The sequence below is a fragment of the Poecilia mexicana genome, unplaced genomic scaffold (assembly GCF_051168715.1).
Source record: "Poecilia mexicana isolate PSO_F unplaced genomic scaffold, ASM5116871v1 scaffold_2, whole genome shotgun sequence".
In the NCBI taxonomy this organism is placed as follows: domain Eukaryota; kingdom Metazoa; phylum Chordata; class Actinopteri; order Cyprinodontiformes; family Poeciliidae; genus Poecilia; species Poecilia mexicana.
Genome location: NW_028263371.1, coordinates 2,023,728 through 2,047,270, shown reverse-complemented (window position 1 = coordinate 2,047,270; position 23,543 = coordinate 2,023,728). Strand labels below are relative to the sequence as shown.

The window sequence follows — 23,543 nt, the reverse complement described above, 5'->3', positions numbered from 1 at the left end:
AAAGTATTTCCATTGCAGTTTTGCGAGATAAACCAGTTTTAATACGGTAAAAAAAAAAACTACAAAAAACCCTCCTCCTAGCGGCAAAGCTTTTTAACGACAAAGAAGAGTTTTTCTAAATTTATTTTCAAAATACCGCAGTTATTTGATTGATTGAAAAGATTGACTCTTAGCATCATTTTTGTAGGATGTCTAGTTCTCTGGAGGTACAACTCTGTTCTGTTTTAGTACTTGTGAATAATGGCTCTAACTGTATTTTATTGGAATCCCAAAACCTTTAAAATGGTGTTTCTTAAATGTTTCTGAGCTTCTTAAGGTCGGGGCATGACATGTTGCTTTAGCCTGATTCATTTAGTCAGACAGGTTCTATTAAAGTAATCCATAGATTTTTCTAAGCCAGCTGTATTGAGATCTGCTTGTGGTTGGTAATTCACGAGAAACAAGGACTGTGGAAACGATTTTTTTCATTTGGTTTGAATAAGATTTTATTCTGTTTGTAAATGAAATCATAAATTAAAACTTCATTGTGGATTCAGTTGACAGCTGATGTATGGCTGATGACACGCACGGTTAGTTTTTATCATGTTTTTTCATGTTCTTACAATTAAAAGTTGACTTCATTTTGACAAAGCATCAGTGTAAAACTGCTAATAAGGTAAATATGCCTATGAGCTGTGGAGACCACCAGCCTTAGTTTTTATCTCAGCGATGATTCTCTCAGAGAGTCGTAGAAAAGTCCAACGCGGGCCCCAGCAGAACTCCCATCTGGGGATTTTTGCGTCACCAGACACGAGTCTGAACATAAAGTTTCTGGCTCTGGAAGGCGATGTGTTTAATTTGGCTTCCAGGGATGGGTTGGTAATTAGTCTTTGAAGATGCAGATTCTGACCACCTCTGCTGGCCCCTTTACATGCGGTTACATTCTAAAAAGAGTATTTGCTCTCAGTAGATGTTGGGGTCTTATTACATTCACTTAATTCATTTGGGTTGGTGATGACAACTTTTATTGGTTCAGTTCACTTAGAAATCACTTTTTCATCTGAAATGAACTTTTTTTTACTTTTATTCTAAGTAAAACTATTAAGCTGACTGCAGCTTTGTTGTCCTACGTCTACACAGACCCCAGCAGCAACCACATTGTAACCGCCATTTCTTTTAGAGGGACAGTTTTATGTGTTTTTCAGCCACAGACTGCCATTTTATAGAACAATCATGTGTTACCTCAAAAGTTGTAATAAAAATCCTACATATGTCAAATATGACTTAAAAGAAATTTTACTTCATACTTTAACGCATTGAAATTGGGCCTCTGTCTCTTTAAAAACCTCTGTTCATTGTGAAACTCCGCCTTTAGGAAGTCACCACAACATGGCTCCTCTATTAACCCTTTAACAACATTTTTACTAGCGTTTAACTGAGAAGTAGTTTGGTGTGTGAATTTCATTGTTTTTTAGAGTTAAGTACTTCAGACTATTTAATATCTGACCTTCAGAAAAGTTGTAACAATTTCTGGTCTACACATTAAAAAGTCAAAAGGAAGAAACACAAAAGACCCAAGTTGAACTCAAGCTTTTATTCACAGATTTGCTCCTTCTGGAGAAACTCCAAAAAATTATCTTTGGTCCTTAGACCTCTGTTGTCATGGCAACAGGGCTTGCTGTAATGGACTACCATAGGCTACGCTGCCTTTGCGCGTTAGCCGTCCAAAAGTACTTACGTAACATCATGCTAAAAAGCAGCATATGTTATATTAACAACAGCAGCTTTTCTCATTTATTATGGGATAAACTGGAGCTGCCAATTAACTTGTTCAATATTTAAAGGCAATATTTTCAACATTTTGGGAATCCCCTTTGTTTCCTGGTTGTTTGTGAAAAGAAAATATGTCCATAAATGTTATAAAAACTACAATGAATATTTGAGCCATCCAAAAATATCCTTGGTATAATTTCAAATGTAAGATATAATCTCAATTAAAATGTTATGCTACAAACTAAAATATACATTTTACTAGCAAAGCAGGTGTTTGACATTTTAGGTTTTATGTCTGGATGGATGGATGGATGGATGGATGGATGGATGGATGGATGGATGGATGGATGGATGGATGGATGGATGGATGGATGGATGGATGGATGGATGGATGGATGGGCCAGAATTTTCTGCAGACATTCATGGTAATTAGAAGACAAAGTAAAGCTCTGGTGATCAGAAATACTTCACGTTAAGCCATTATTAAGTTAATTTTCTATTTTTTGAAGGAGTATATCTTTTATTTTGTTAGTTATCCACTAATGTGTTTAATTATGTAGCAAAACATATTGCCCTGACTGTGCTGTTTTACACTTTCCCCTAAACATGTACGCAATCAGTCATCCCAAATAATTTAAGCTATGATACAAATATCCACAGAGAGAAAAAAAAACATAAATCTACAAAAAACATGACTAACATTATATAAAACAAAGATTAACAAAAGAATATATAAAACTTTCAAAAGTTTTGAAAGTGTATAAAATGATGACTTCGGTTGCCACAATAAAACTGATGTAGATGAGGCTTAATTCTCTGTTATGATGCAGGAACTTTCTACAGCATGACAAGCCAGAAGGTTGCTGGAGCGACCGAGAGAGGATTTCATGAGTTTGCAGACGACGGCCTTCAGAAGTTCTGTTACGAGGAGATGAAGGAGCGCTGGGGGTGGGACGCCCCACCACACTCTTCCTGATTGTTGATTTTTATTCCCTTTTTGTGTTCCACTGAAGCTTCAGGTGATCTAAATGCTGGAAAAATCCCAGAGATCCTGGGAAAAAAATGGAAAGGAGCCATGGGTTAGACAGTTATTAATGTACTCCTTTTTTTCTATCTACAGTCTTTTTCTATCTATTGTGATGTTGCACATCAGAGTCTAGAAGAGGAGAGTTTAAGAAGGGAGCGCTCACCTTTACAGGACTGATCAGTTCCAGTTCTCCTGTCCACTGTGGAGGAAGGAAGGAAACAAAGTCAAACCAGGTGAAGCACAAAAGAAATCCTCAACTTTGACCTATATTCACTTTTCCAATTGTTGGAAAAGCCAACTCCATTCTCTACTTAGTGCCCAGAACTATGCATTAAATTCAATTTCTTTAGAGCTTTGAAAGAGTGATAAGCTCTTTAATATGTTTTCTAATCAGAATAACCAAACATTTACTCACTCCTACAATTCTTTATTCAATTCAATATAAACGTGAGGGACATAGGTGTATAGAAAATGGATGGATGGATAAACACTTCTTGACTCTTGTTCTTTTCTGTATGATGAAAACATATAATCATTGGGGTATAAAGACAAATTTGCTCCTTTCTTTTATCTCTGACGAAGAATTATCCTTAGACTGATTTAGAGTTCGGAGACTGATCGGTTTCTGACTCATTCTGTGATCTATTCCAAGTAAAAGTTTCTGCAGAGTTTTGTAAAATAATAAAGAGAAGCACATCAAGCACTAGCTGTGACTCATGGTGGCCAAAAGAAGAAAAATAAAGGTAGGAAACTTATCAAAGTGGTCCATGTGAGAAGTGAAAGAAACATTGAGTATTATCAATATAAAACAGCTAATTTACAACTTTGCTCAGTAACAGTTGAGACTCATGACTAATTTCTATGACAGAATCAGATGAAAACTTTGTTCCCCTTTGACTTCTGCTTAAAATTTTAAGAAAAAAAAGATCAAGAGGGCGAGAAGAAGAAATATGGTGAAGATGATGATGAAAGATGGATCCGGGCAGCAGGACGAATCCGAATCGAGGAGAATGGTTTGATGGACAGTCAGTCGAGTTAGTGATGGTCAGACGAAGGGTTTTCGCCGGTCATAAATACCTCTAACAGGGAAGAAACATCCTGCAGGTCACCATTCACTTGGTGGAGCCGAGGCCCGAGGGAACCAAGTCAGTGTGTCATTATAGGGAGCGCTAAACACACACACACACGAGGAAGTCTTTATAATAAATAAAAAAAAACTTATTTTATTAAACTCTTTCTGATTTGCAGATGGAACTCCCTCCACCGCATGCAGACAAGCGAAGTTTGATTCATAGCACTGCTCATACCTTTCCACTGAAATCACACACCTGTTTGCCAACATTACCAGTTTTTAGCCCTACAACACATGATGAAGGGGGGTGAAGGCGAGAGGGAACACCTTCCTGAAGCTAAAGAGAGTGAGCTGATCCTGAGGTAAACCGGTCGGAAAAGTATGAAAGGTCCAAAATATCCAAATGGTGAGAATGAAAGGCAAAAGGCTTTGAAAAGCTGAGCGACATTAAAGAGTGACAAGCCACGGATAAGAGTATCTGGAGGAAACACCAGGATCGAACAAGAGGAGAATCAGCAGTCCAAGAAAAAGAAGAAAAAGAACGACAGAGGGAGACAGAAAATATGTTGGGTTAGTTTGGATTTGAGCTCAGCCAGAAAACACCCAGAATCTCTGATAGCAGGAATGAAAATATTTTTCCTCTAAGGGTGAAGACACAAAACCCAAAAACTTTTCTTGGACTCACTCTTCAAAGACGTCCTCTGTGTCCATCCGTCTGTAGTATTTGGCCAGTTTGACAGAAAAGATGATGCTGGGAATCAGCAGGATGCAGCAGGCTCCTAAACCCATCCAAAATGTGTTCTGGAAAACAAACCCGCCAGTTAAAGAAATGGAGTGACTGGATGGAATGACTGACAGATGTTGAAATACAGAAAGTACAAGTAAATGTTTTGAGGAAGTTAAACTGAACTTGCTTAGATCATTTTGTGCCTCACTGTATATGGAACAGTTATGGTGCAATTTTATCCATCCATCCATCCATCCATCCATCCATCCATCCATCCATCCATCCATCCATCCATCCATCCATCCATCCATCCATCCATCCATCCATCCATCCATCCATCCATCCATCCATCCATCCATCCATCCATCCATCGAGTTTAAGACCAGGGCTCACTTACAAAACTTTTTTTTTTAAATGCATGTCTTACTGGTTTACTGTAGCTAGTGTCTTACTAGCTTGTTGAAGCTAGTAAGACATGCTACAAAGCTAGCTTACAAAACAGCTACAAAGCAACATATTTAGCGCATGTTTAAAACAAACTGTTAAAATTGAATTAAAAAACGTCTGTTATAACTGTGATACAGAAATTGCTTGGTTACCATTGGTGGTAACCCTGGTGATTTTGTTAAAAGGAAATATTTCTTAATGTGCAATAAAGCATAAATTCATTCAAATGTTTTTTTTTCAATTATTACTTTTGTGTCATCAAAAAGTATCACTGAGACCAAATGCCAAACTTTTTCAGACTTTTAATAACTAACTGACCAAACCCCTTGAGGTTAGCTAAATGTGAGAAACTAAAACACACAGATAAGAATAAGTGAAAGAGGTAGATTGTTAAACTGTTAGAGATATGCTTGTGTATAAACAACAAACAAATGCATCATTCATAAACTGTAAAAAAGGGATCCTTTTAGTATTTTTTTCATGAACTAAATAAAACTTTTGGAGATGCATGATGTTAAAGTTAATAAGTGCTGCAAACATAAAGCTAAAACAGGCCAGAGTGAGGTTCCTGTCCTGACACAGCCTGCTTCCAAAACACACTCTGCTCTAAATGAGCCATTGATATCTCTACAGCTGGCATCCTGACTTCCTGTGAACACAGAAACATCCACAGTGAGATCTTACCACAGAGTCAATGATGAAGCTGCAACCCACTATCTCCATGCTGTCCACCATGTTGCTGATGGGTTTACACTGGGCTACCTCTGCAGATAGCTGCAGGGGACAAGGACACACAATATGAGCACAGTTTAGTCCCAGAGTGTGGGGGCGGGGGATGGGGGGGTATGGAGCTCTGTTCCTGCTAAAACCAACTTAGATCAACAGATGGAGGTCAATGGACTGGTTGTTATTTGCCAACACCAGAACATCTTGTTCAAGTGAACCAACTCCAGGAAGTCCATTAGGACTGGCACACTGTCTACATAGTAAGGCCAGCTTAGTGTTAACAGTGGGCCTTTGTGCTGCTTTCCTGTCCTGACTCAATCAACTGAAAAACGAAAATAAACCAGAGAAAAAAGGAGAAAAACACTCACAGAGTTTTTAACCCAGTCAGTGTACTGCTTGAAGTATCCCACCATGCTGTGAACGAAGGCCTTCGTCTCCTGCAGAGCAGAGAGAGCATCGTGATCAGACTTTAGACAGCTATTATTTACTAGCAACATGCCATTAAAAATAGGTTTTAATAATAGGTTACAAAAAATATTTTTTGGAAGTTTTCTATGTTTTTTCAACTGAATTAGGATTATTTTCCACTGCTGAATCCAAAAATGACATCTATTTTTCTCAATCAGGTCAGGTTTTTATTCTAATGTCATTTATAGAGAAATCCAGTCTTCTGACTAAATTAATGACATTTTTGTGACATTATCAGTTCATTTGTGTTTAGATAACACTTCTGTTATCTAAAAAGGTTTTAGGAGAAAAAAAATCGTTTTCTAACAGAGTGTATGAATTAAATATCACAAACTTGGACTTCTGTAAATTGAATAATAAACAATGATAAGGGTAAGTACATGTGGATTGAACATTTCGTCTTCATTGTGTAAAATTCTCCGTCTCTTTTCTGTCCTGATGGAATCTCTCCTCCTGCTCATCACTTATTGATCCAAATTCTCAGGAAACCGATCCAGATGTGAGTTGTTTAAAATAATAGATTTTATTACATACATTGTAACATTTGCCATTTTACTTCATTATGTGTACAACATGGTGCAGAAGCCCTGAGTTATTCTTCTAAATTTCTGTTGCTTATTTTAAAAGTTTTTACTGTTTGTCATCCTTTTTGTCAGCTCAAACCTGAATATTTTTAGATAAATCTTTAAGTGATAAGCTGTGTAACTCTCACCTATAAATCATTCAGGTTTTAAAAACAGTCCTCTAGTTAGAAGTTGAGGCACTGCTAATCACATGTAATACAGAAAACCAAGAAAAGAAGCTGCTGCAGCTCTGTTTCTGTTCAATTTGTTTTGCCACATACGCTGGAATATCTGGAATATGTCTAATGCAGAAAAGAAATGAATATGAGGAAAACTGATGAGCAATAAGCAATAAATCAATTGTCAAATGATAAATCAAAATGAGGTCAATCATTTCATTTCTGATGAATATTTTTTGAAGGGCAATATTGTTTACAGCCACTTCATAATCTATTTTTGTTTCTATTGCTGTAAGTAGCTTTTATGTCTGTTTTATATGTTGGTTTTGGTTGTCATGTCTTATTCTGAATATTTGAAATTTTTTCCAGTTCCAGTGTCTGGCATTCTTTTCAAAATTAAAATTTATTGATCTTTGAGAGGACAAACTTCATCCATCCATCCATTTTCTATACACCCTTGTCCCTAGTGGAGTCAGGAGGGTTGCTGGTGCCGATCTCCAGCTAATGTTCCGGGTGAGAGGCGGGGTCACCTGGACAGGTCGCCAGTCTGTCGCAAGGACAAACTTCAACTGTCCCAAAATAACAATATTAACATTATACTGTAATAATTACTGATACAATTTATCATCCAGCAAAATTAGTTATTGTGACAGGCCTACATAAACTGTATGTGTGTAACGGGATAAAGGATTTAAAGTTTGCTGCATGTTGCTGAGTAAAGAAACAGTAGGTTGCTAAACAAGTTGTAAAAGATTAGAATATTCACATCTCATAAATTCTAAAAAAAAAAAAAAAAAAAAAAAACGGGAAAAAAGGGAGCTTAAAGTATATAAAAATTAAATAGAAGAAATGGCACAAATGAGCTGGAGATAGGCACCAGCAACCCTCCCGACCCCACTAAGGGACAAGGGTGTAAAGAAAATGGATGGATGGATGGAAATGGCACAAATGAAAAATCAGAGTGTACACCTTGATAAGCTTGGCTAAGCAGGTTTCTATTTCCAAAGTTTGTTTAGGTTTGTACCTGTTTCACCACATGCGAGGCATTTTGAGTGATGAGATATTCTGCTGCATCGATGGCGCTCAGAATGTTCGTGACTTTCATCTGAGACACAAAGAAGAATCAGTTCATATGAACAAAATCAACTGATTTCCAGCTGAAAATGGCTTTATGTGGATAGTTTTACTTACAGGAAGGTCGTTGGACATCTTCTGCAGCAGCTTGATGCCTTGGCTCAGGGTGCTCTGCACAACAAGACACAAAAACAAACAGTTTTGCATAGGTCTTGATACTGAAAAATTGTTATTGTGTATTTTACTTTCAGAAGTCCAGAATTCCTAATTGCACTTTCTGAACCATTTGAAAGAATGTTTGTTGCAGTTTATTTTTTCCATGTTTGACTGAGGCAGTCAGCCTGTTGTTTTTGTCAGTTTCAGTTTCTTTATAATTTATTTTATGTTGGCTGTTCTACTTTTTATTGAACTGACTGAACAAATTAAAGTTGTTTTTACATGTTTGACCAAGCTTGTGAAGCTGTTGGTGTATTTAAAGTGTGCTGTTCCGATGCAGAGTTATCAAATAAATTAGTAATTAAGTATAATTATGTGTACTTTTTTAAATCAGAAACATTTTAAATCAATTGAGCACCATTTTTCTGTATTGAATTGGTATTGGCCGATACTGAACCTCAGATATCCGTATCGGTATCGGTATCGGTATTGGTATCGGACGTGAAAAAAGTGAATCAGTGCATCCCTGGTGCAATTATAGGCACGGACACTGCATACAAATAAAGGGGCAACAACACGATTATAAACATGTTGCTACAGTCACAGGAACACATGAGCCACGATGTTACAGCAAGCACAGACAGAAGGCACCATGCAGCAGCTTACCCGCGCTCGGACATATTTCTGTTACCACGGGAACACAGAGGGAGGGAATGAGAAGTTAGAAGAAACTTAGAGGGGTTTGCAATGTAAAGTGACTGCAATGTGTTGGACATACTTATGGATAACAAATCAGTAACAATATATTGTGATCAACATAAATAGATAATACATCTGACAGAATATTCAATATTCAATATATAGAATATTCACTGAACTCTTAGTCAGAACTGCACAGCATTGTGGAGGATGTAGGCACAGGAAATGCCTTGGCTCAACTTCTCACAGCAAGCTAAGCAAGGCTGGTGGTATCAACTAACTCAATCACTCTTTGGTTACCTAGCAACAACCTTACCATGGCTTGCTCCATGGGCACCACCTGCTCCCTGTGGATGCTTCTGATGCTGCTGGCATGTCCCTTCAGAGCGTTCTCCAAAGCTCCACGGGGCTTTAAAAACACAATCGACAAATCATTTAGGGTCATTCAAAAAATGAATGAAGTAATTGTTTCTCCCTCCATGTGTCTACAGATCTACAGAGATTAGTTTGTTGTATAATGAGAGCAGGGTTGTTGCTGGTGTAAGGATTACCAGATGTGAAGTCAAGACTCACCAGCTGGTCGGCTTGATCCTCCAGATCGGAGCAGAAAGACAGCAGATCCACAATAGTGACTCCCTTATTCACCTGAAAACAGTTTTATCCTTTCATTAATGACTTCAACAAAAATCTAAATCTTTGTGATCAACAAGAGGAACAAATGAGTCCTCCTTATTTGACTAACTGTTACTGCCGAAGTGGTTAGAGTTTGCCCACATACCTAAATAAAAAGGATAATTGATGATACTTTATAAAATCATTTTTATTTAGCTCTATCTAAATAAAGCTGAACTATTTTTTTTTTTTTTTTTTACATATTTGGTAAAAGTGTCACTATGTAAGATCCTCCTCCTGGCTATGATTGGTTGTTTCTAGTTAGCACTGGGAGAAGGCAGATGAGCTTGATTTGTTCACAGATTATCTGTCTCATACTGTACTGCCACAGCATATTGCCAGCTAATCTCATTTATTTTTGCAGGACTCCAACTCAAATTTTGAGGGACATTTTGGCCTTACAACCCTTCCTGGATTCATGGTCAGCAACAGTTGTCTCTCTAAGGACATTGTTTAACATCATTTGTAAACTACCACAGTTGTTTTCAATAGGGAGCGGTCAGATACATTTATTATTAACAGCGCTAAACTTCTATTTTACCCTCCTAACTTTATCAATAAGTAGCAAGGATGCAATTAAATTTAGCCATAAAATGCTGGCAGTTATAAAAATGCTGGTTTTCACCTGACAGTGAGACAGAAGGACAAAAAGACTTAGTTAACTGGACAGTATTTCTAATATAGTTTTTAACACATAGCTCACCTCAGCCAGGTAAACTGGATAGTCGATTTCTCCAACTCCTGAGTTTGCGAAGTTCATGAGATTGTCTCTGCCTGCCTGGTCCAGCAGCATGATGTCCCTCAGGTCCACCTGGACTCCTTCCAACACTTTGGCCAGATCTTTGTTGTACTGTTGTGAAGCAGACACAGATCATGGCCACTCTGCCCCATCACAGACCCACAAACTGTGAAACGCCGACACTCACCACAGTCCTGTTTAGGAATGAGTTGATGTTGAAGATGTTCTCCAGCTGCAGAGCGTGATACAGACCGTTGTTCTCATAGCACTCCCTGGTGGACAAATCTTGTCATTACACATGGGACCTCAGTTTCCATTTTTCAAATTTTCAGAGGCAATTTTGAAGTTTCTTGACCAATTTTGTGAGATATTAAAACAATGTGCAAAACCAGATCACAGCATCACTTGTTTTGTCTGTTAAATAGCACTCATACATCAAACCTTCATGTAAGCTGTACATGAACAAAATCCAGGATTTGTTGAAAGAAAATCAGAGTAATTACAAAGGAATGTATAATTGTGTTTTAGGGCCATTTTAGATAGAAAAAAGAGAAAAGGACGAGTACATTTTGCTAGAAAAATATCAGAAATTTTGACATTTGCCTCAAAAATTTCTAGAAAACAGGGATACTTCTGAGCTGGAGAAGTAAAATTTTGAGAGAACCCCCCCCCCTCAGAAATTTTCTAAAGTTTCAAAAGTAAAAGACTTTTGACTTCTAAATATTTTCTGATTATGAAAAGTTTAAAAATTATGACTTGAAATCTTAAATTTTCCCAAGTCTTTTCCAGAAATTTTCTGAGATTAATCTCAACAATTTCAGACTATTTTCTTGCAAATTTTTAAGCTTTGGAGCTCAGATATGTCCTTGTTTCTTCAAGATTGCATTATAACGAAAGAAAGGAACATTTTCTGCACCTGTACATGCTGCCTAGGGTCAAGTCAATGTTTGGATTCTGGAAGAGCATCCCAGGAAGAAAATTCCTTTTTTCAGGATGAACAAGGAATGGTGTATCAATAATCTGCACAAACACAAATGTGAACCAACAGAGCAGAAATTTAGTCCACTGTGCATCACTATTCTGTTCAGATATCACAAGAAAACAGATATGGAAGAAACTGAGGATTCCTGAAGGGAGGTTTCTGACTTCAGTACCTTGAAAAGCTGTCGGTTGGCCAGAGGTTCACATATCAGCTTCTCCACGTTGCCCCCAACAACAAACAGAGTGGTAACGAGTCCCATCAGCACCCAGGCAAAGATAAAGGAGAATCCCACACCTCTGAATGAAAAAAGATCAAAATAACCTCTAAAACACACATTTATTAATTATCAAATTTGTCTGTAATTTGGTTGCTAAAAAAAGAACAAGGTCAGAAAGAGCAATGGTAATTGCGAACATTTTAGATGTAATATTGCATTTTTGAAAAATATGTCTATCCATTAAACAACTGTCAATCTTTACAAAAAATCTACAACTCATGTTTCTTTCTTTTACAATTTCTGTCATTTATTTACAACAACAGAAAATACTAGTATTTGTCAGACCATTGATTGTTGAGTTGGGGTCATTTTGACATTTACGGCTGAAGACTGTGGCCTAAAACGTGAGTTTGGAGCAAATTTAAAGGGGCAGTATGATATATTTCCTAGGCACCTGATGCCATTTTATAGCATGATCAATTAACTATGTTAACTTCAGATGTTATTAAGTGCTATATATGTCAAATATTATTTAAAAGAAATTAGAATTTTTGATTTAAAACATTGAAATTGGGTCTCTGTCTCTTTAAGAAACTCCTGTTGTTTTTGAAATGCCGCCTTCAGGAAGTCATCTCTCCTCTATTAACCCTTTAACAATGTACTTACCAGCGTTTCACTGAGAAGTAGCTCCTACAATGAGCTCAGCAGGTGTTTGCTAATTGCTGCTGGCTAGTCTGAAGGAACTTGGAAGCTTGTAAACTGCAGCTCTGAGGAACAGCGTTTCCTCTCTAAGGTGGGTAGGTCCACCCAGGAGTTTTGCACAGCTGAATGGTTGCCATGGAGATTAAAGGATTTCTCAAGCATGAATGAAATAATCAAGGCAACACTCCAGCTATGTTTTTGATGCTGGAGTAATATTGTAACATGATGTAAAGCTCAAAAAAGTTGACTTTACATAATACTGCTCTCTTAAAGGTAAATGGTCACAGTGACAACGTACGCCATCAGCAGGTTTCCGCCGGTGTTGGACAGGCAGCCGCGTGTGGTCGGGGTGGCCTGCTTGTCGTAGCCGCAGGTGCCGCAGAGCAGGCCCAGCATGTTGAAGGCCAGAATCAAGACAACGGTGCAAAGAACGGCCACGCAGGCGATCCACCTGTGCACAGAAACACCTTTAACACGCTTTACTTCCTAAACAAAGAAGCCAGGATATCATCTGAGTCTCAATCGAAAGTTTTTCACAAACCCCCCCCCAAAAAACAGGAAAAACTCAGATGTTTAATGTAAAGAAATGGTTGATGGGTTATTGCTGTCACTGAGCAAATCAAAGCTAGATTCAGTTGATCAGAATAAAAAGACAATCCATTTCAACATGTCGTGGGATCAAGTTTCACCAACCTGTAGAAATCCATCTGGTCCACCTGGGGGTAAAACGACTCGATGAACTTGTGTCTTTCATTGAGAAAAATTGTGAAATTGGCGAGGGAGGATTCCACTGGGAACATCTTGGAGAAGCCGTTGATCTCATTTCCAATCTTATCCAGCATGCTTTTCACTCCTGCAGCAACACAGAGAACCACTTCAAATTAAACACATTTACTGTTCCTCAGGAAGATAAGCTAACACTTCACATCGTCCTTAATACATAATAGTGACAGCATCATGCATTTGGGGATGCTTTTTGTCAGTAGGGTCAGGGAATCTGATCTAAATACAAGCCAGGAAGAGAGCCAGAATGGCCCAGTCAAAGTCCTAGGTCTAACTAGGACTCTGTGGCAAGATATTCAAAGATGCTCTCTGTCCAATCTGACTCAGGTTGAGTTGGTCTGAAAAGAGAAAACGTTCAAAATAAAGGAAGATTTTCAGCGGAGGTTTCTTTACAACGTTGATTCAAGGGAGCTGAATACAAATGCATGGCACAAAGTGGAAACCCATTTTCTTTCACCTCAGTTTTATAAATAACTGTGTTTTGGTCAATCACATAAAATCCCAATAAAACCAGATGATGGTTGTGATTATAGTGCAACAAACTTTGAAGATAAAGGATTGTGAATACTTTAGCATAAGGTTCAGTATAACTTAGACCAGCTGTATCTGTGTTAGGGTAGAAGAATGATGTCCAGATCTTATAATTGTGTTTAGTGTCTGATCTATAAATTTAGGTTCCAGTTTATTTTTGAAAATGGAGGCATATGTATTAATGGACATTTACTTATAAATCCAGAGGATTTTAACCATGTAGTTAATTTCCATCTCTAGTCCCATTGGTAGGTTGATGTTAAAACACAAACGATAAAAAAACAAAATAAGCACACAAAATAACAGTACTAAATGAGAAATACATACCATAAAATCAATACATATTTACATATAGTCAATGTTGACATTTTTTGGCTTAGCTTAGTAGCTTTTTATTTCGCCCTGAATTGATTACCTTTATTCTTGCACTGAGATTATAAAATCCAGCCAATTTAGAAAAGTTTTCTGAATATGCATATTTAATTGTAACAGCACCAGGGAAAAAAAGCATCCATAAGAACATGACTTACGAGGCAGAGCTGTGGTTTGTCATTTAATGGCATGCATGTGAACGAAGAGAGAAACATTCAGTCAAAGTTCATTTTGATCCTCCACACTCAAACACACAGGGATGTGTGTTTACCTGTGACGATGTTCCTGGTCTGTTCTTTCACCATCGCTGGGGTGTCATTAAAGGAGGCGTAACCCTGTTAAAAAATAGATGAAGAAAAGAAAAGAAGAAAAATGGCATCAGATCATATACTGAACTGCAGGCCTCTGATGGCTCAGAAACAAACAGTTACCTTTTGGACAATGTTGCTGAGATCTATTTTCAGTACAGTGTTTATGTTGGTCAAGGCTTCGTTAACATTTGGAAGCTGAAAGGGAGAACAGAGAAAAAAGACATACGAGTTAGCAGGAGAAATAAAGGTTTTTATTCTAATTTTATTACAATGTTTAAAGGGGAAATATTATGTGCTTTCCAACCACATACAATCACTTTATAGCACAATCAAGTGCAGTAGCTATTTTACCCCCAGTTGCTTGTAAAAATGATGTACATATCTAATTTGACTTCATCATTTAGCATTTTGAAATTGGGCCTCTGTCTCTTTAAAAACTCCTGTTCTTGCTGAAACTCCGCCTTCAGGAAGTCATTACAACATGGCTCCTCTATTGACCCTTTAACAATGTTTTTACCAGTAGATAAACAGTTCCACCAGGTGTTTGCTAATTGCTGCTAGCTAGTCTGAAGGAGCTCAGTGGGGGAGTCACGGAGGAGGGCTGCTCTGTGAGGCAGAAGCTCTGAAACTGCAGCTGCGAAGAGGAGCTGCAAGTTGAAGGAGGGACCATGTCCATCCAGGTGTTTTGCACAGCTGAATGGTTGCCATGGAGATTCAAGGCAACACTCCAGGTATGTTTTTCATGAGGGAATAACATTATAACATGAGGCAAAGCTCAATAAAGTCAATTTGACATAATACTGCCCCTTTAATTGGCAAACTCAGCATATATTTCTCATGGATAAAAATACACCTTTCCAGGTTTAAGTAAATTTTTATTGTATAAATACAAAAGTCCACTTTAACCTTATGACATATATTACTATGGAAACATGCAAAAATCAGACTGGATCCATGGATGTGATTCCTATGTCAGACCAGTGTAACACTCCTCTAGTAAAAAAGTATTTCTCCTGACCTTGGAGAAGTCGGCGTTGGTTCCGAGCTGAGGCAGGGTGGAGCGGATCGTGTTGCAGGTGGGGGACACGGCTCCGTTGGTGCAGGCCGGGTCTGACAGCGTGTTGGACAGAGAGGAGCGCTCCCCGGCCAAGCTGGCCTGGAGCTTTCCTGATCCCTCCTGAAGGATCTCCAGGGCGGAGCTGACGTTCTCCAGAGCTTCTTTGGTTTCCCGCATGGCTAAAAAAAATAAATAAATAAAAGTCTGAGAGGCAGAACCGAATCAGAAACTACATTTAGTCGTTATTAAACTACACTCAGGACGCTGTTTTCCACAACCAACATATAAAACATGTATAGGTTAATCTACAGAAATCAGAATATCATTTGTTTTATTAATACAGTTCAAGTTATAACATTTATATAATCATCTTCCAAAAACAAAGTCTTTTTTCCCAAAAGCCTTTTTTGGCTTAGGCCATTAATTTATGAAGGTGATAGAAAATTAATTACAAACAATAATTAATTATTTCTATTAATTGTGATGATTATAGTTTAGAGCTAATGAACCCAAAATCTAGTTTTTCATACAATTACAATATGACTTTAGACTAGTTAAAAAAAACTATACAGCTAGTCACTGACAACTTGCTTTATTAAAAAAGCTTCACAAAGCTTCTCTAAAAAGAAAGGAAAAACGTTGATGAAAGGCTGTTGAAACACAACCTTAAGAGGATTGTGAAGCAAAGGTCACAATATGCAAAATGAACAACTGCAATCTCTTTTATTAATAATATTTAATAAAGTTTTATTTTTAGACATCTACATTTGGGTTTCCATTCACAATAACCAATAATCATCAAAATTAACAGAAAAAATATTTTGTAATGAATCAATGTGACTTATAATCACCTTCCTAAAATAATGGCCCAAGTCATTTTTTGCCAAAAGATGATTTAGGTAAAAAAATTTTTAAAAAAAGACCATTATTTTAGGAGATGACGATACGGTTTTGTTTTAAAAACTGCATTACTGGAAACAAAGTTTTAACAATTTTCTTTTTTTTTTAGATGCACCTGCAACACAAACATGAAGACTGCACTGAGGTTTGTTTCTAACAGTCCCACAAACACAACACAAACACGGCCCCACTGGACCCAGGTCTGCCTCCTTTACCTTTAATAGCACTCTCAACTTTTGCTTCAGGTTAAAAGAAATGAAAAAGGGGAACCATAGAAACAGGGAAGCACAAACAGCGATGTGAGGATTTGATTGAACATGATTACTCGTGTTAATAATCAATAACGTCTGATGAAAATGTGTCACCTCCTGCCATTCGAAGGGCGGCATCCAGCGCAGGAACCACCTCTTTCTCCAGATGGCTGTGGATTCTGGCTCCCAGCAGAGGTCCGATGTCTGCCATCACAGCATCACACACACACACACACCCCCACACACACACACACACACACACACACGCACACACACATCGGGTTTATGATAACATAACTATTAAAGCCAGAGATATTAGAAAAAAATAATAATGTTAATAATCTTACTGTCGAGGTCTGACAGGACTTTGTTCTTGGCTGTGGTGTACTGGGCTGTCAGGTAATCGATTTGCTGTGGGAGGAAACACACTAACATGAAATATTATTGTCTTACATGAAACTCTCTGGATGTGTGTGTGTGTGTGTGGGGGTGTGTGTGTGTGTGTGGGTGTGCGTGTTTGTGTGTGTGTGTGCGTGCATGTGGGTGTGTGTGCGTGTGTGTGTGTGTGTGTGAGCAAGAGAGAGAGAGAGAGATAGAGATAGAGGATACCGCTGGGGTGTTGTTAGCGAATGTCTTCAAGTCCCTCATGTTGGTGTTTATGAGTCTTCGGGTGCTTTTGATCTGAGTGCTGATGTTGTGGTTGGCTGCATAGGCAACGAGAACTCCCAGACTGAAACGTACAGATAGAGACAGGGTCAGACAACCAGCAGGAGGCAGCATCGCTGCAAAACACCAACTCCAACTGAAATCCTGCTGCATCAAGCAAACCAATTATCTTTGAAATGTCAGAACGTTCATTTCTTGAAAACAAAAAAGCTCTGTAAGAAACATCAGCACAATAAAATTTGGAATTTCCAGTGTTCATTTTTGTGCTGTTAAACTCCAACATTGTTGTTGCAGCTGTGCAGTTTTTGTTTTGCTTTGTTTGTGTTTTATCACTTATTTGCAATTTCGAGTTTCCTGGACGGAATCTGATAGACTGGTCAGAATTTAAAAGTCTTAATTTTTAGGGCTGAAATCGACTCCTAATATTTTTATGGTACACATGTAAAAAAAAAAAAAAAAAAAAAAAAAAAAAAACCTACAGAGCTGACGTTGATTCTGTCCTTCTTCTCTGCTTCGATTTTTGTCAATTGTTTTTTTTTTATTTCAGATCAAAATTAAATCACTTGCAATTAAAACCTACTTTGCGGTCTGATACTACAATAAATGAAATTATTTTTTTTTTTTTGCTTGTTCTTCATTGAAAAAGCACATAAGAACGTTAACTTCATTCAAGATTTGCACATGCACAAAGCAGGATTTCAGGGTATTTTTCATCAAAACATTTCCACCTTTTCCAAAGTCAGATTTTTTAGTTTCTCTGTCACTCTATTAGAATATTCCATCCTTCTCGGGATGTTTTGTCTGTCCATCAAAAGCTAACAAAATAATCTACATGTACAATTTTAAACCAACTCTAGAAAAGTAAACATTTTTCCAAAATCCTTATTATTTTACCCACATGATTCCAGAGCAAACTTTACTTTATTTCTACAATACTGAATGAACAGTATTGAGTGGTGTGATGGAGTAAGGCCAAAAAATAACTGAGAAAAAAGTTCATGAGAGAACAAATGCCCTCTCAGGCTTTCTGTATGAACATGAGCGTGTTTGTGATATGAAAGGCCTCATTCAGATGGAGGACCTCTGTAGTCAGTCAGTCATATCAGTAACACATAGCAACTCCTGCAGATCCTGTTCCTGTGCACAGGTCAGGTGAACAAATGTCACATTTACAGTTACAGGTTGGCGCTCTGCTCTGCATCACTAGCTGTGTTTCCATCACAAATCTTTGTCTACATTCTGCTAATGTTGGAGGGAAAAAACCCACAATTTCACAAACGTGGTGTTTCCATTAAATAAGAAATGAAGTTAAAATCACAAGTGAATAAGCTAGTTCATGCGGGAAGTCTTTAAAAATCATGGCGGCGATGGATGCAAACAGTTACATGATACATAATCATAATTTAGCCGTGGCGCTAGTGCTCATCATCTATCAGCCAATCAGAGGAGACGTTGGAATCTTATTCAGGCATTGGAGCAACAAACCCGACTACGTATGCAGTGTGTTGGGGAAATTATGATTATGGATTAAACACGTTAGAATGACACACAACTTTTTATGAACTGTGATGCTGTGAGAGCTGCAGATTGTCTGAAAATACAAAAGCAAACCATCATCCTATTACTACTTCCTGTTGTCTTCTTCATTGTTTTCAGCAGTGGTGACTTTTATGATGTAAAAAAAATGTTTTCGTTGCATTTCTACAAAAAGGATCTATTTCAATACGGCTGAAAAACCACATCATCGTAATGTAAAAATGTGAGTTTTTTCGAAATTGACGTGTTTCCATTAAGCAAATTTATTTTCAAAATTTCAACTTGCGCAATTCTATGGTTCATGTGAGGATGGTTTAATGTAGGCAGATTTACATATGAGTCATATTCCTTCCATGTGTTGATGATTAATTTAACTCAATTCCAGTGATGTTCAGTACCTAAAATATGCTTTGTATCCATCCCCTGACTTATACTTTTAAACAACCTCTCCTCTAATTGGTTGGAGTGTTCTTTAGTCTTCACGCTGTCAGGAATACTAATACTTATGCTAAAATCACTGGAGATACTAACTTTAAAGAAGGTGAATATTTATGCAATCAGTTAGTTTATTTTAAATATTGTCATTATTTTGTAGGAATCAGTGATTCCTACAAAATCCTACAACACATCTGACCAATCGTGAAAAATGGTCAGATGTTTCTGGACGAAAACATCTTAGGGGCTGCAAAAAACTTGAATGCAGATTTTATTTTTAGCAGAATAATGACTGTGAGCAGACATTCACCAGTTAGAAGCTACAATAAAATGGTTTACTTAAAAACATATTGATGCGCTAGAATTCCCCAGACAAGGTTCAATTAAGAAACACCAAAACAGTTTGAGCTTTTCTTCAATGAAAACTTTGCAAAGGTTTCATCTTCCAGATGTCCAAAACTGGAAGAGACAAATGTCTGAAACTAAACTGAAGTTATTATCTTTGGATCCAAGGAGAAACAATCTAGAGTCAGTACACAGCTTCAGTTATTACAGCTAAAAACTGACAATCTGGTCTGATATCTGGGCTTAGTGATGGGCTTCAGAGCCATATAAAGACAGTTTCAAAGTCAGCCTTCTGTCACCTGAAGAACATTTGCAGGACTAAAGGCCTAATGTTCCAGCTTGATGTGTACTTGCTTGATGATTTTGATGATGGCATTTGATAAAATGTAATGTTTTTGCTTATTTCATAATTTGTTACTGTCCTATGTTTTTATGGTGTAAAGCACTTTGAACTGCCTTGTTGCTGAAATGTGCAACACAAACAGACTTAACTTAAAGTCTAGCCATTGTAACAGCAGAGGAAGATTGTTCTATGATTTCTTTGCTAAAGAAACTGAACACAAATGTACATCTACACTTTTCTGGGTTGTAAAAAGACTTTAAAAACCATGAATCATTTCTCAACCACTGCATGCACTGCTTTGTGTTGGTCTGTCAGAGTAAATTCCAATAAAATAAACTGAAGTTGGTGGTCTTAATGTGACAAGACTGTTCCACGCTTAAAAGCTCTTCCTCTTAACTAAACCTCATGAAGAGGTGAACTAACCACCTGATGACAGCCGAAGAGAGAAGGAGCACTCACATGATGAAGATGGTGGTGGCGATGAGTGAGGCGGTGAAGAATCCTCGGTGACAGTCTGCGTTCTTCCTCTGCCTCTGATGCATCTCACCGCCGCAGTTGTCGCAGCATCGACACATGCAGAAGCAGGTGGCAATGATCGGCGTGAGGACCACGAACACAACTCCAAAGACGGCGCAGATCAGGAATCCTGACTCATAGTGGATCCACTGCAGAGGGACAAGATGGTTCATCAGAGCACGGTCAGAGTGAGGCTTAGGGTGAAATCTGAGGAGCAAAAGGGTTTACCTGTAGCAACAGGACAACGTTTTCTGGCTGGGGGAGCGACATCGTGGACAGAGGTTCAGGAGGAACAACAGAAACATAAAACAGGATGAGAGTCACAGCAAATATTGTTACTGAAGCAAATTCAGATGATGATCTTAAAGATAGTTTTTGTAGAAACTTTTGTAGTTCCATGTTATCGCTGATGTTTTTATTGTTGTTTTCTTGCAAAGTGATGAAAATCTAGCCAGGCTTTCTGCAAATCTGCAAATGGTTTATTAGATGTCGTTAGTTGAAGCTCCGATTTGCAGAAGTCTTTCTACTCACTGGAAATTTTTGCAACTTTTTTATTTTCATGGGATTTCATGAGATCGGACTCTGCCCAGCTGATACTGCATTGGATTTGAGGGAGCGTATCCATGAACAGCAATTTGCATGTCCTCCCACTGTTTTCCAAAGGGATTTAGGGCTGAACTTTGATTGAGCCATATCAACTCTTCCATAAAAGACTAGACTTATGTAAAGTGCACACCTGACGGCTGTCCTTTCAACACATTTTCCCAGCTGAGATGTGAATCTCTGAAGTTCCCTGGTTGTTTCTCTAGCTGTGTTTTTGTTACAAATGTGTACAAAACTCTGTCTGTATTCCATTAAAGTTGAAAAAACAAAATTTTCCAATTGTGGTATTTCCTTTAAACAAGAAAAGCAAGTAAAATCACCCATGACTAAGTTTGTTCATGCAATATGTTATGAATAATCATGACATGCAATCGTCCTCCAACTACTTCCTGTCATCTTCTTTGCTGTTTCCAGCAGTAGTATCATCTGGCTAGTGATCATGTGACTCGTGTGATGAAAATAAAACGTTTTCTATTACAGTTTAGTGAAATATACTAATTTTGATACAGCCAAAGAAAGACCTCATCTTAGCGTCAAAACTTTATATTGAAAAATGAGTTTTTGTTTTTCCATTAAGTAAATTTATTTTCGAAATGTCAAATTGCACTATTTTAACTCAACTCTAATGGAAACATAGCTTCTCATTAATGCTCTCTCTTCTCAGTCTGTATGCTGTATTCACTTATATCCGTTTCTCTAGGTTTTTAGCCTGCATTCTATGCTGACATTATAAGACACAAAGATTTTATTTAAAAAAAAATCCAGAGAAAAGTAGCCAAAATCTAAAAAAATAAAATTAGGAAGGCTTTCTGAAAAATCTTGAGGACAATCAGCCAAGACTACCTTAAAATGGTTCAAGAGACTCAACAGATGGCAAAATAAGAGGAAATCATATTTGGGCTATTGTAGAAGGAGTTGGAATGCCCTCAAGAAAACTTGGATGTTTCGAGATTAAGCTCAGAAATAAATTAGAAGATACTTGAAAATTTCTGAGTTTCCAAAGTAAAGATTTTTCTACTTTTGAAACTCAGAAATGTCAATGATTAATCTAAAAATTTCTGAGTTTTTTCAAGCATTTTTTTTTTGCCTTTACACAGTCAGAAATTTCTGGGATTAATCTCAATTTTCAGATTTTTTTTTTGTGTGCAAATTTTCAACTTTTGAAGATCAGAAAGTTCTTCTCTTTGTCTAAAACAATTCTCTAATGAATCTCAAAATTTCTGGGGGTTTTTGGTGGAAATTTACCCTTCTTTTTTTCTTTCAATGTCTTTTACATCCCACTGTAAAACCCTCATTCACAAAGCTTTAAATGGAGAAAAATGAAGTTCTTCTTACTGTTTGAAACTCTTTAAAGCCAACATACCTTTCTCCATTCTTCTACTTTAATTCCTCCCATATTTTGCTGAATGATGCTAACAATAAGATCTGAAAGAAAGAAAAAACACAATTTCTTTATGTAAATGCTTTGAATGTGCAGACAGTGTTATGAAAAGAATGAACACTGATTCAGAGACAGCACCGCTTACGGTTTGGGACAAGAAATGAAGCTGAAGTGGGAAAAAAATCCATTTATCTGCTTACAAACAGACAGGACGGATTACATGGAATCAGTTTTTTTAATATCCGAGGACAGTATTGTGACGGTGTTTCCTCTTCCACCAAACAGCTGTGTGTTTACTGAGAGCCGCTTGAAGCGGGACTCCAGCTGGCTCCAGCTGTCCGTGTGTTTACCGTATATAGGTCAGCCTACGCTAAGCCTACCTGCTGAACGTTGACTCACCTGCTCTGTTACTCAGCAGGTAAACTGATTCCTTCACACATACGCGCCAATTAGGACATCTGCTCACAGTACATCTGCCAGACGATTGAAAAAGTGGCGGATGTTTGTTGATGATCTGAAAAGATTCACTTTTTATGTTGATTTCCTCTTTTTATATTTTTTTTAGAGGGGGGTATTATTGTTTCCAGGCACATTGTTCCATTTCATAGCAAAATCAAGTAACTGTTACATTTAGCAGAAAAAAAAAAAAAAAATATATATATATATATATATATATATATATATATATATATATATATATATATATATATATATATATATATATATATATATATATATATATATATATATATACTGCTCAAAAAAATAAAGGGAACATTTCACTTTAATTTTGTGTGTGGCTCCAAATCCAGGCCTCCATTGGTTAATAAATTTGATTTCCATTGATGATTTTTGTGTGATTTTGTTGTCAGCACATTCAACTTACACAGAACAAAGTATTCAATGAGAATATTTCATTCATTCAGATCTAGGATATATATCAAATATGAATAAAAAGAAAATTGACTTTGTAATTGAATACCTTGAAACTGGGTCTTTGTCTCTTTAAAACTCCTGCTCTTTCTGAAACTCAACCTTCAGGAAGTCATCAGATCACTCCTCTATTAACCCCCTTTTTTTTAAAAGGATTTGTTGGCTCTAGCGGCCTTTATTTTAAAGTAGTTTGACAAAAAACAGGGTAATGAGAGAGAGGCAAATGCCACCAGGCCAGGAATCAAACCTGTGACCACCGCCACAAGGACTAAGGCCTCAACATGTGGGTCGTGCTTTGCTCCTGTGCCACCACAGCACTCTACTAACCCTTCAATGGGTTTTTTTTTTACCAGCATTTCACTGAGTAGTAGCTCCTAT

General features: G+C 37.4%; 1 protein-coding gene across 3 annotated transcripts in view; it reads right to left on the bottom strand.

Moving 5' to 3' along the window:
- Positions 1–1,558: 1,558 nt before the first annotated feature.
- prom1b (prominin 1 b) overlaps positions 1,559–23,543 on the bottom strand; it is a 33,892-nt gene continuing 11,907 nt past the window's right edge. The window contains exons 2-27 of one of the 3 annotated variants that reach the window (XM_088008811.1): positions 22,215–22,276; positions 20,477–20,503; positions 20,192–20,397; positions 17,017–17,137; positions 16,755–16,818; positions 16,522–16,611; positions 16,372–16,395; positions 15,218–15,435; positions 14,320–14,394; positions 14,160–14,223; positions 12,896–13,055; positions 12,501–12,653; positions 11,456–11,579; positions 11,218–11,321; positions 10,489–10,573; positions 10,266–10,412; positions 9,464–9,535; positions 9,207–9,299; positions 8,858–8,875; positions 8,153–8,206; positions 7,986–8,066; positions 6,120–6,188; positions 5,710–5,799; positions 4,537–4,652; positions 2,943–2,978; positions 1,559–2,803 (exon numbers count right to left, since the gene is read on the bottom strand). In XM_088008811.1, coding sequence (XP_087864937.1) covers positions 2,957–2,978; positions 4,537–4,652; positions 5,710–5,799; positions 6,120–6,188; positions 7,986–8,066; positions 8,153–8,206; positions 8,858–8,875; positions 9,207–9,299; positions 9,464–9,535; positions 10,266–10,412; positions 10,489–10,573; positions 11,218–11,321; positions 11,456–11,579; positions 12,501–12,653; positions 12,896–13,055; positions 14,160–14,223; positions 14,320–14,394; positions 15,218–15,435; positions 16,372–16,395; positions 16,522–16,611; positions 16,755–16,818; positions 17,017–17,137; positions 20,192–20,397; positions 20,477–20,503; positions 22,215–22,276 — 2,339 coding nt within the window. In that variant the 3' untranslated portion in view covers positions 1,559–2,803; positions 2,943–2,956. Of the gene's footprint in view, positions 2,804–2,942; positions 2,979–3,856; positions 3,949–4,532; positions 4,653–5,709; positions 5,800–6,119; positions 6,189–7,985; positions 8,067–8,152; positions 8,207–8,857; positions 8,876–9,206; positions 9,300–9,463; positions 9,536–10,265; positions 10,413–10,488; positions 10,574–11,217; positions 11,322–11,455; positions 11,580–12,500; positions 12,654–12,895; positions 13,056–14,159; positions 14,224–14,319; positions 14,395–15,217; positions 15,436–16,371; positions 16,396–16,521; positions 16,612–16,754; positions 16,819–17,016; positions 17,138–20,191; positions 20,398–20,476; positions 20,504–22,214; positions 22,277–23,543 lie in introns of those variants that run through there. The other 2 variants (XR_001414883.2, XM_088008813.1) reach the window with 2 other exon arrangements.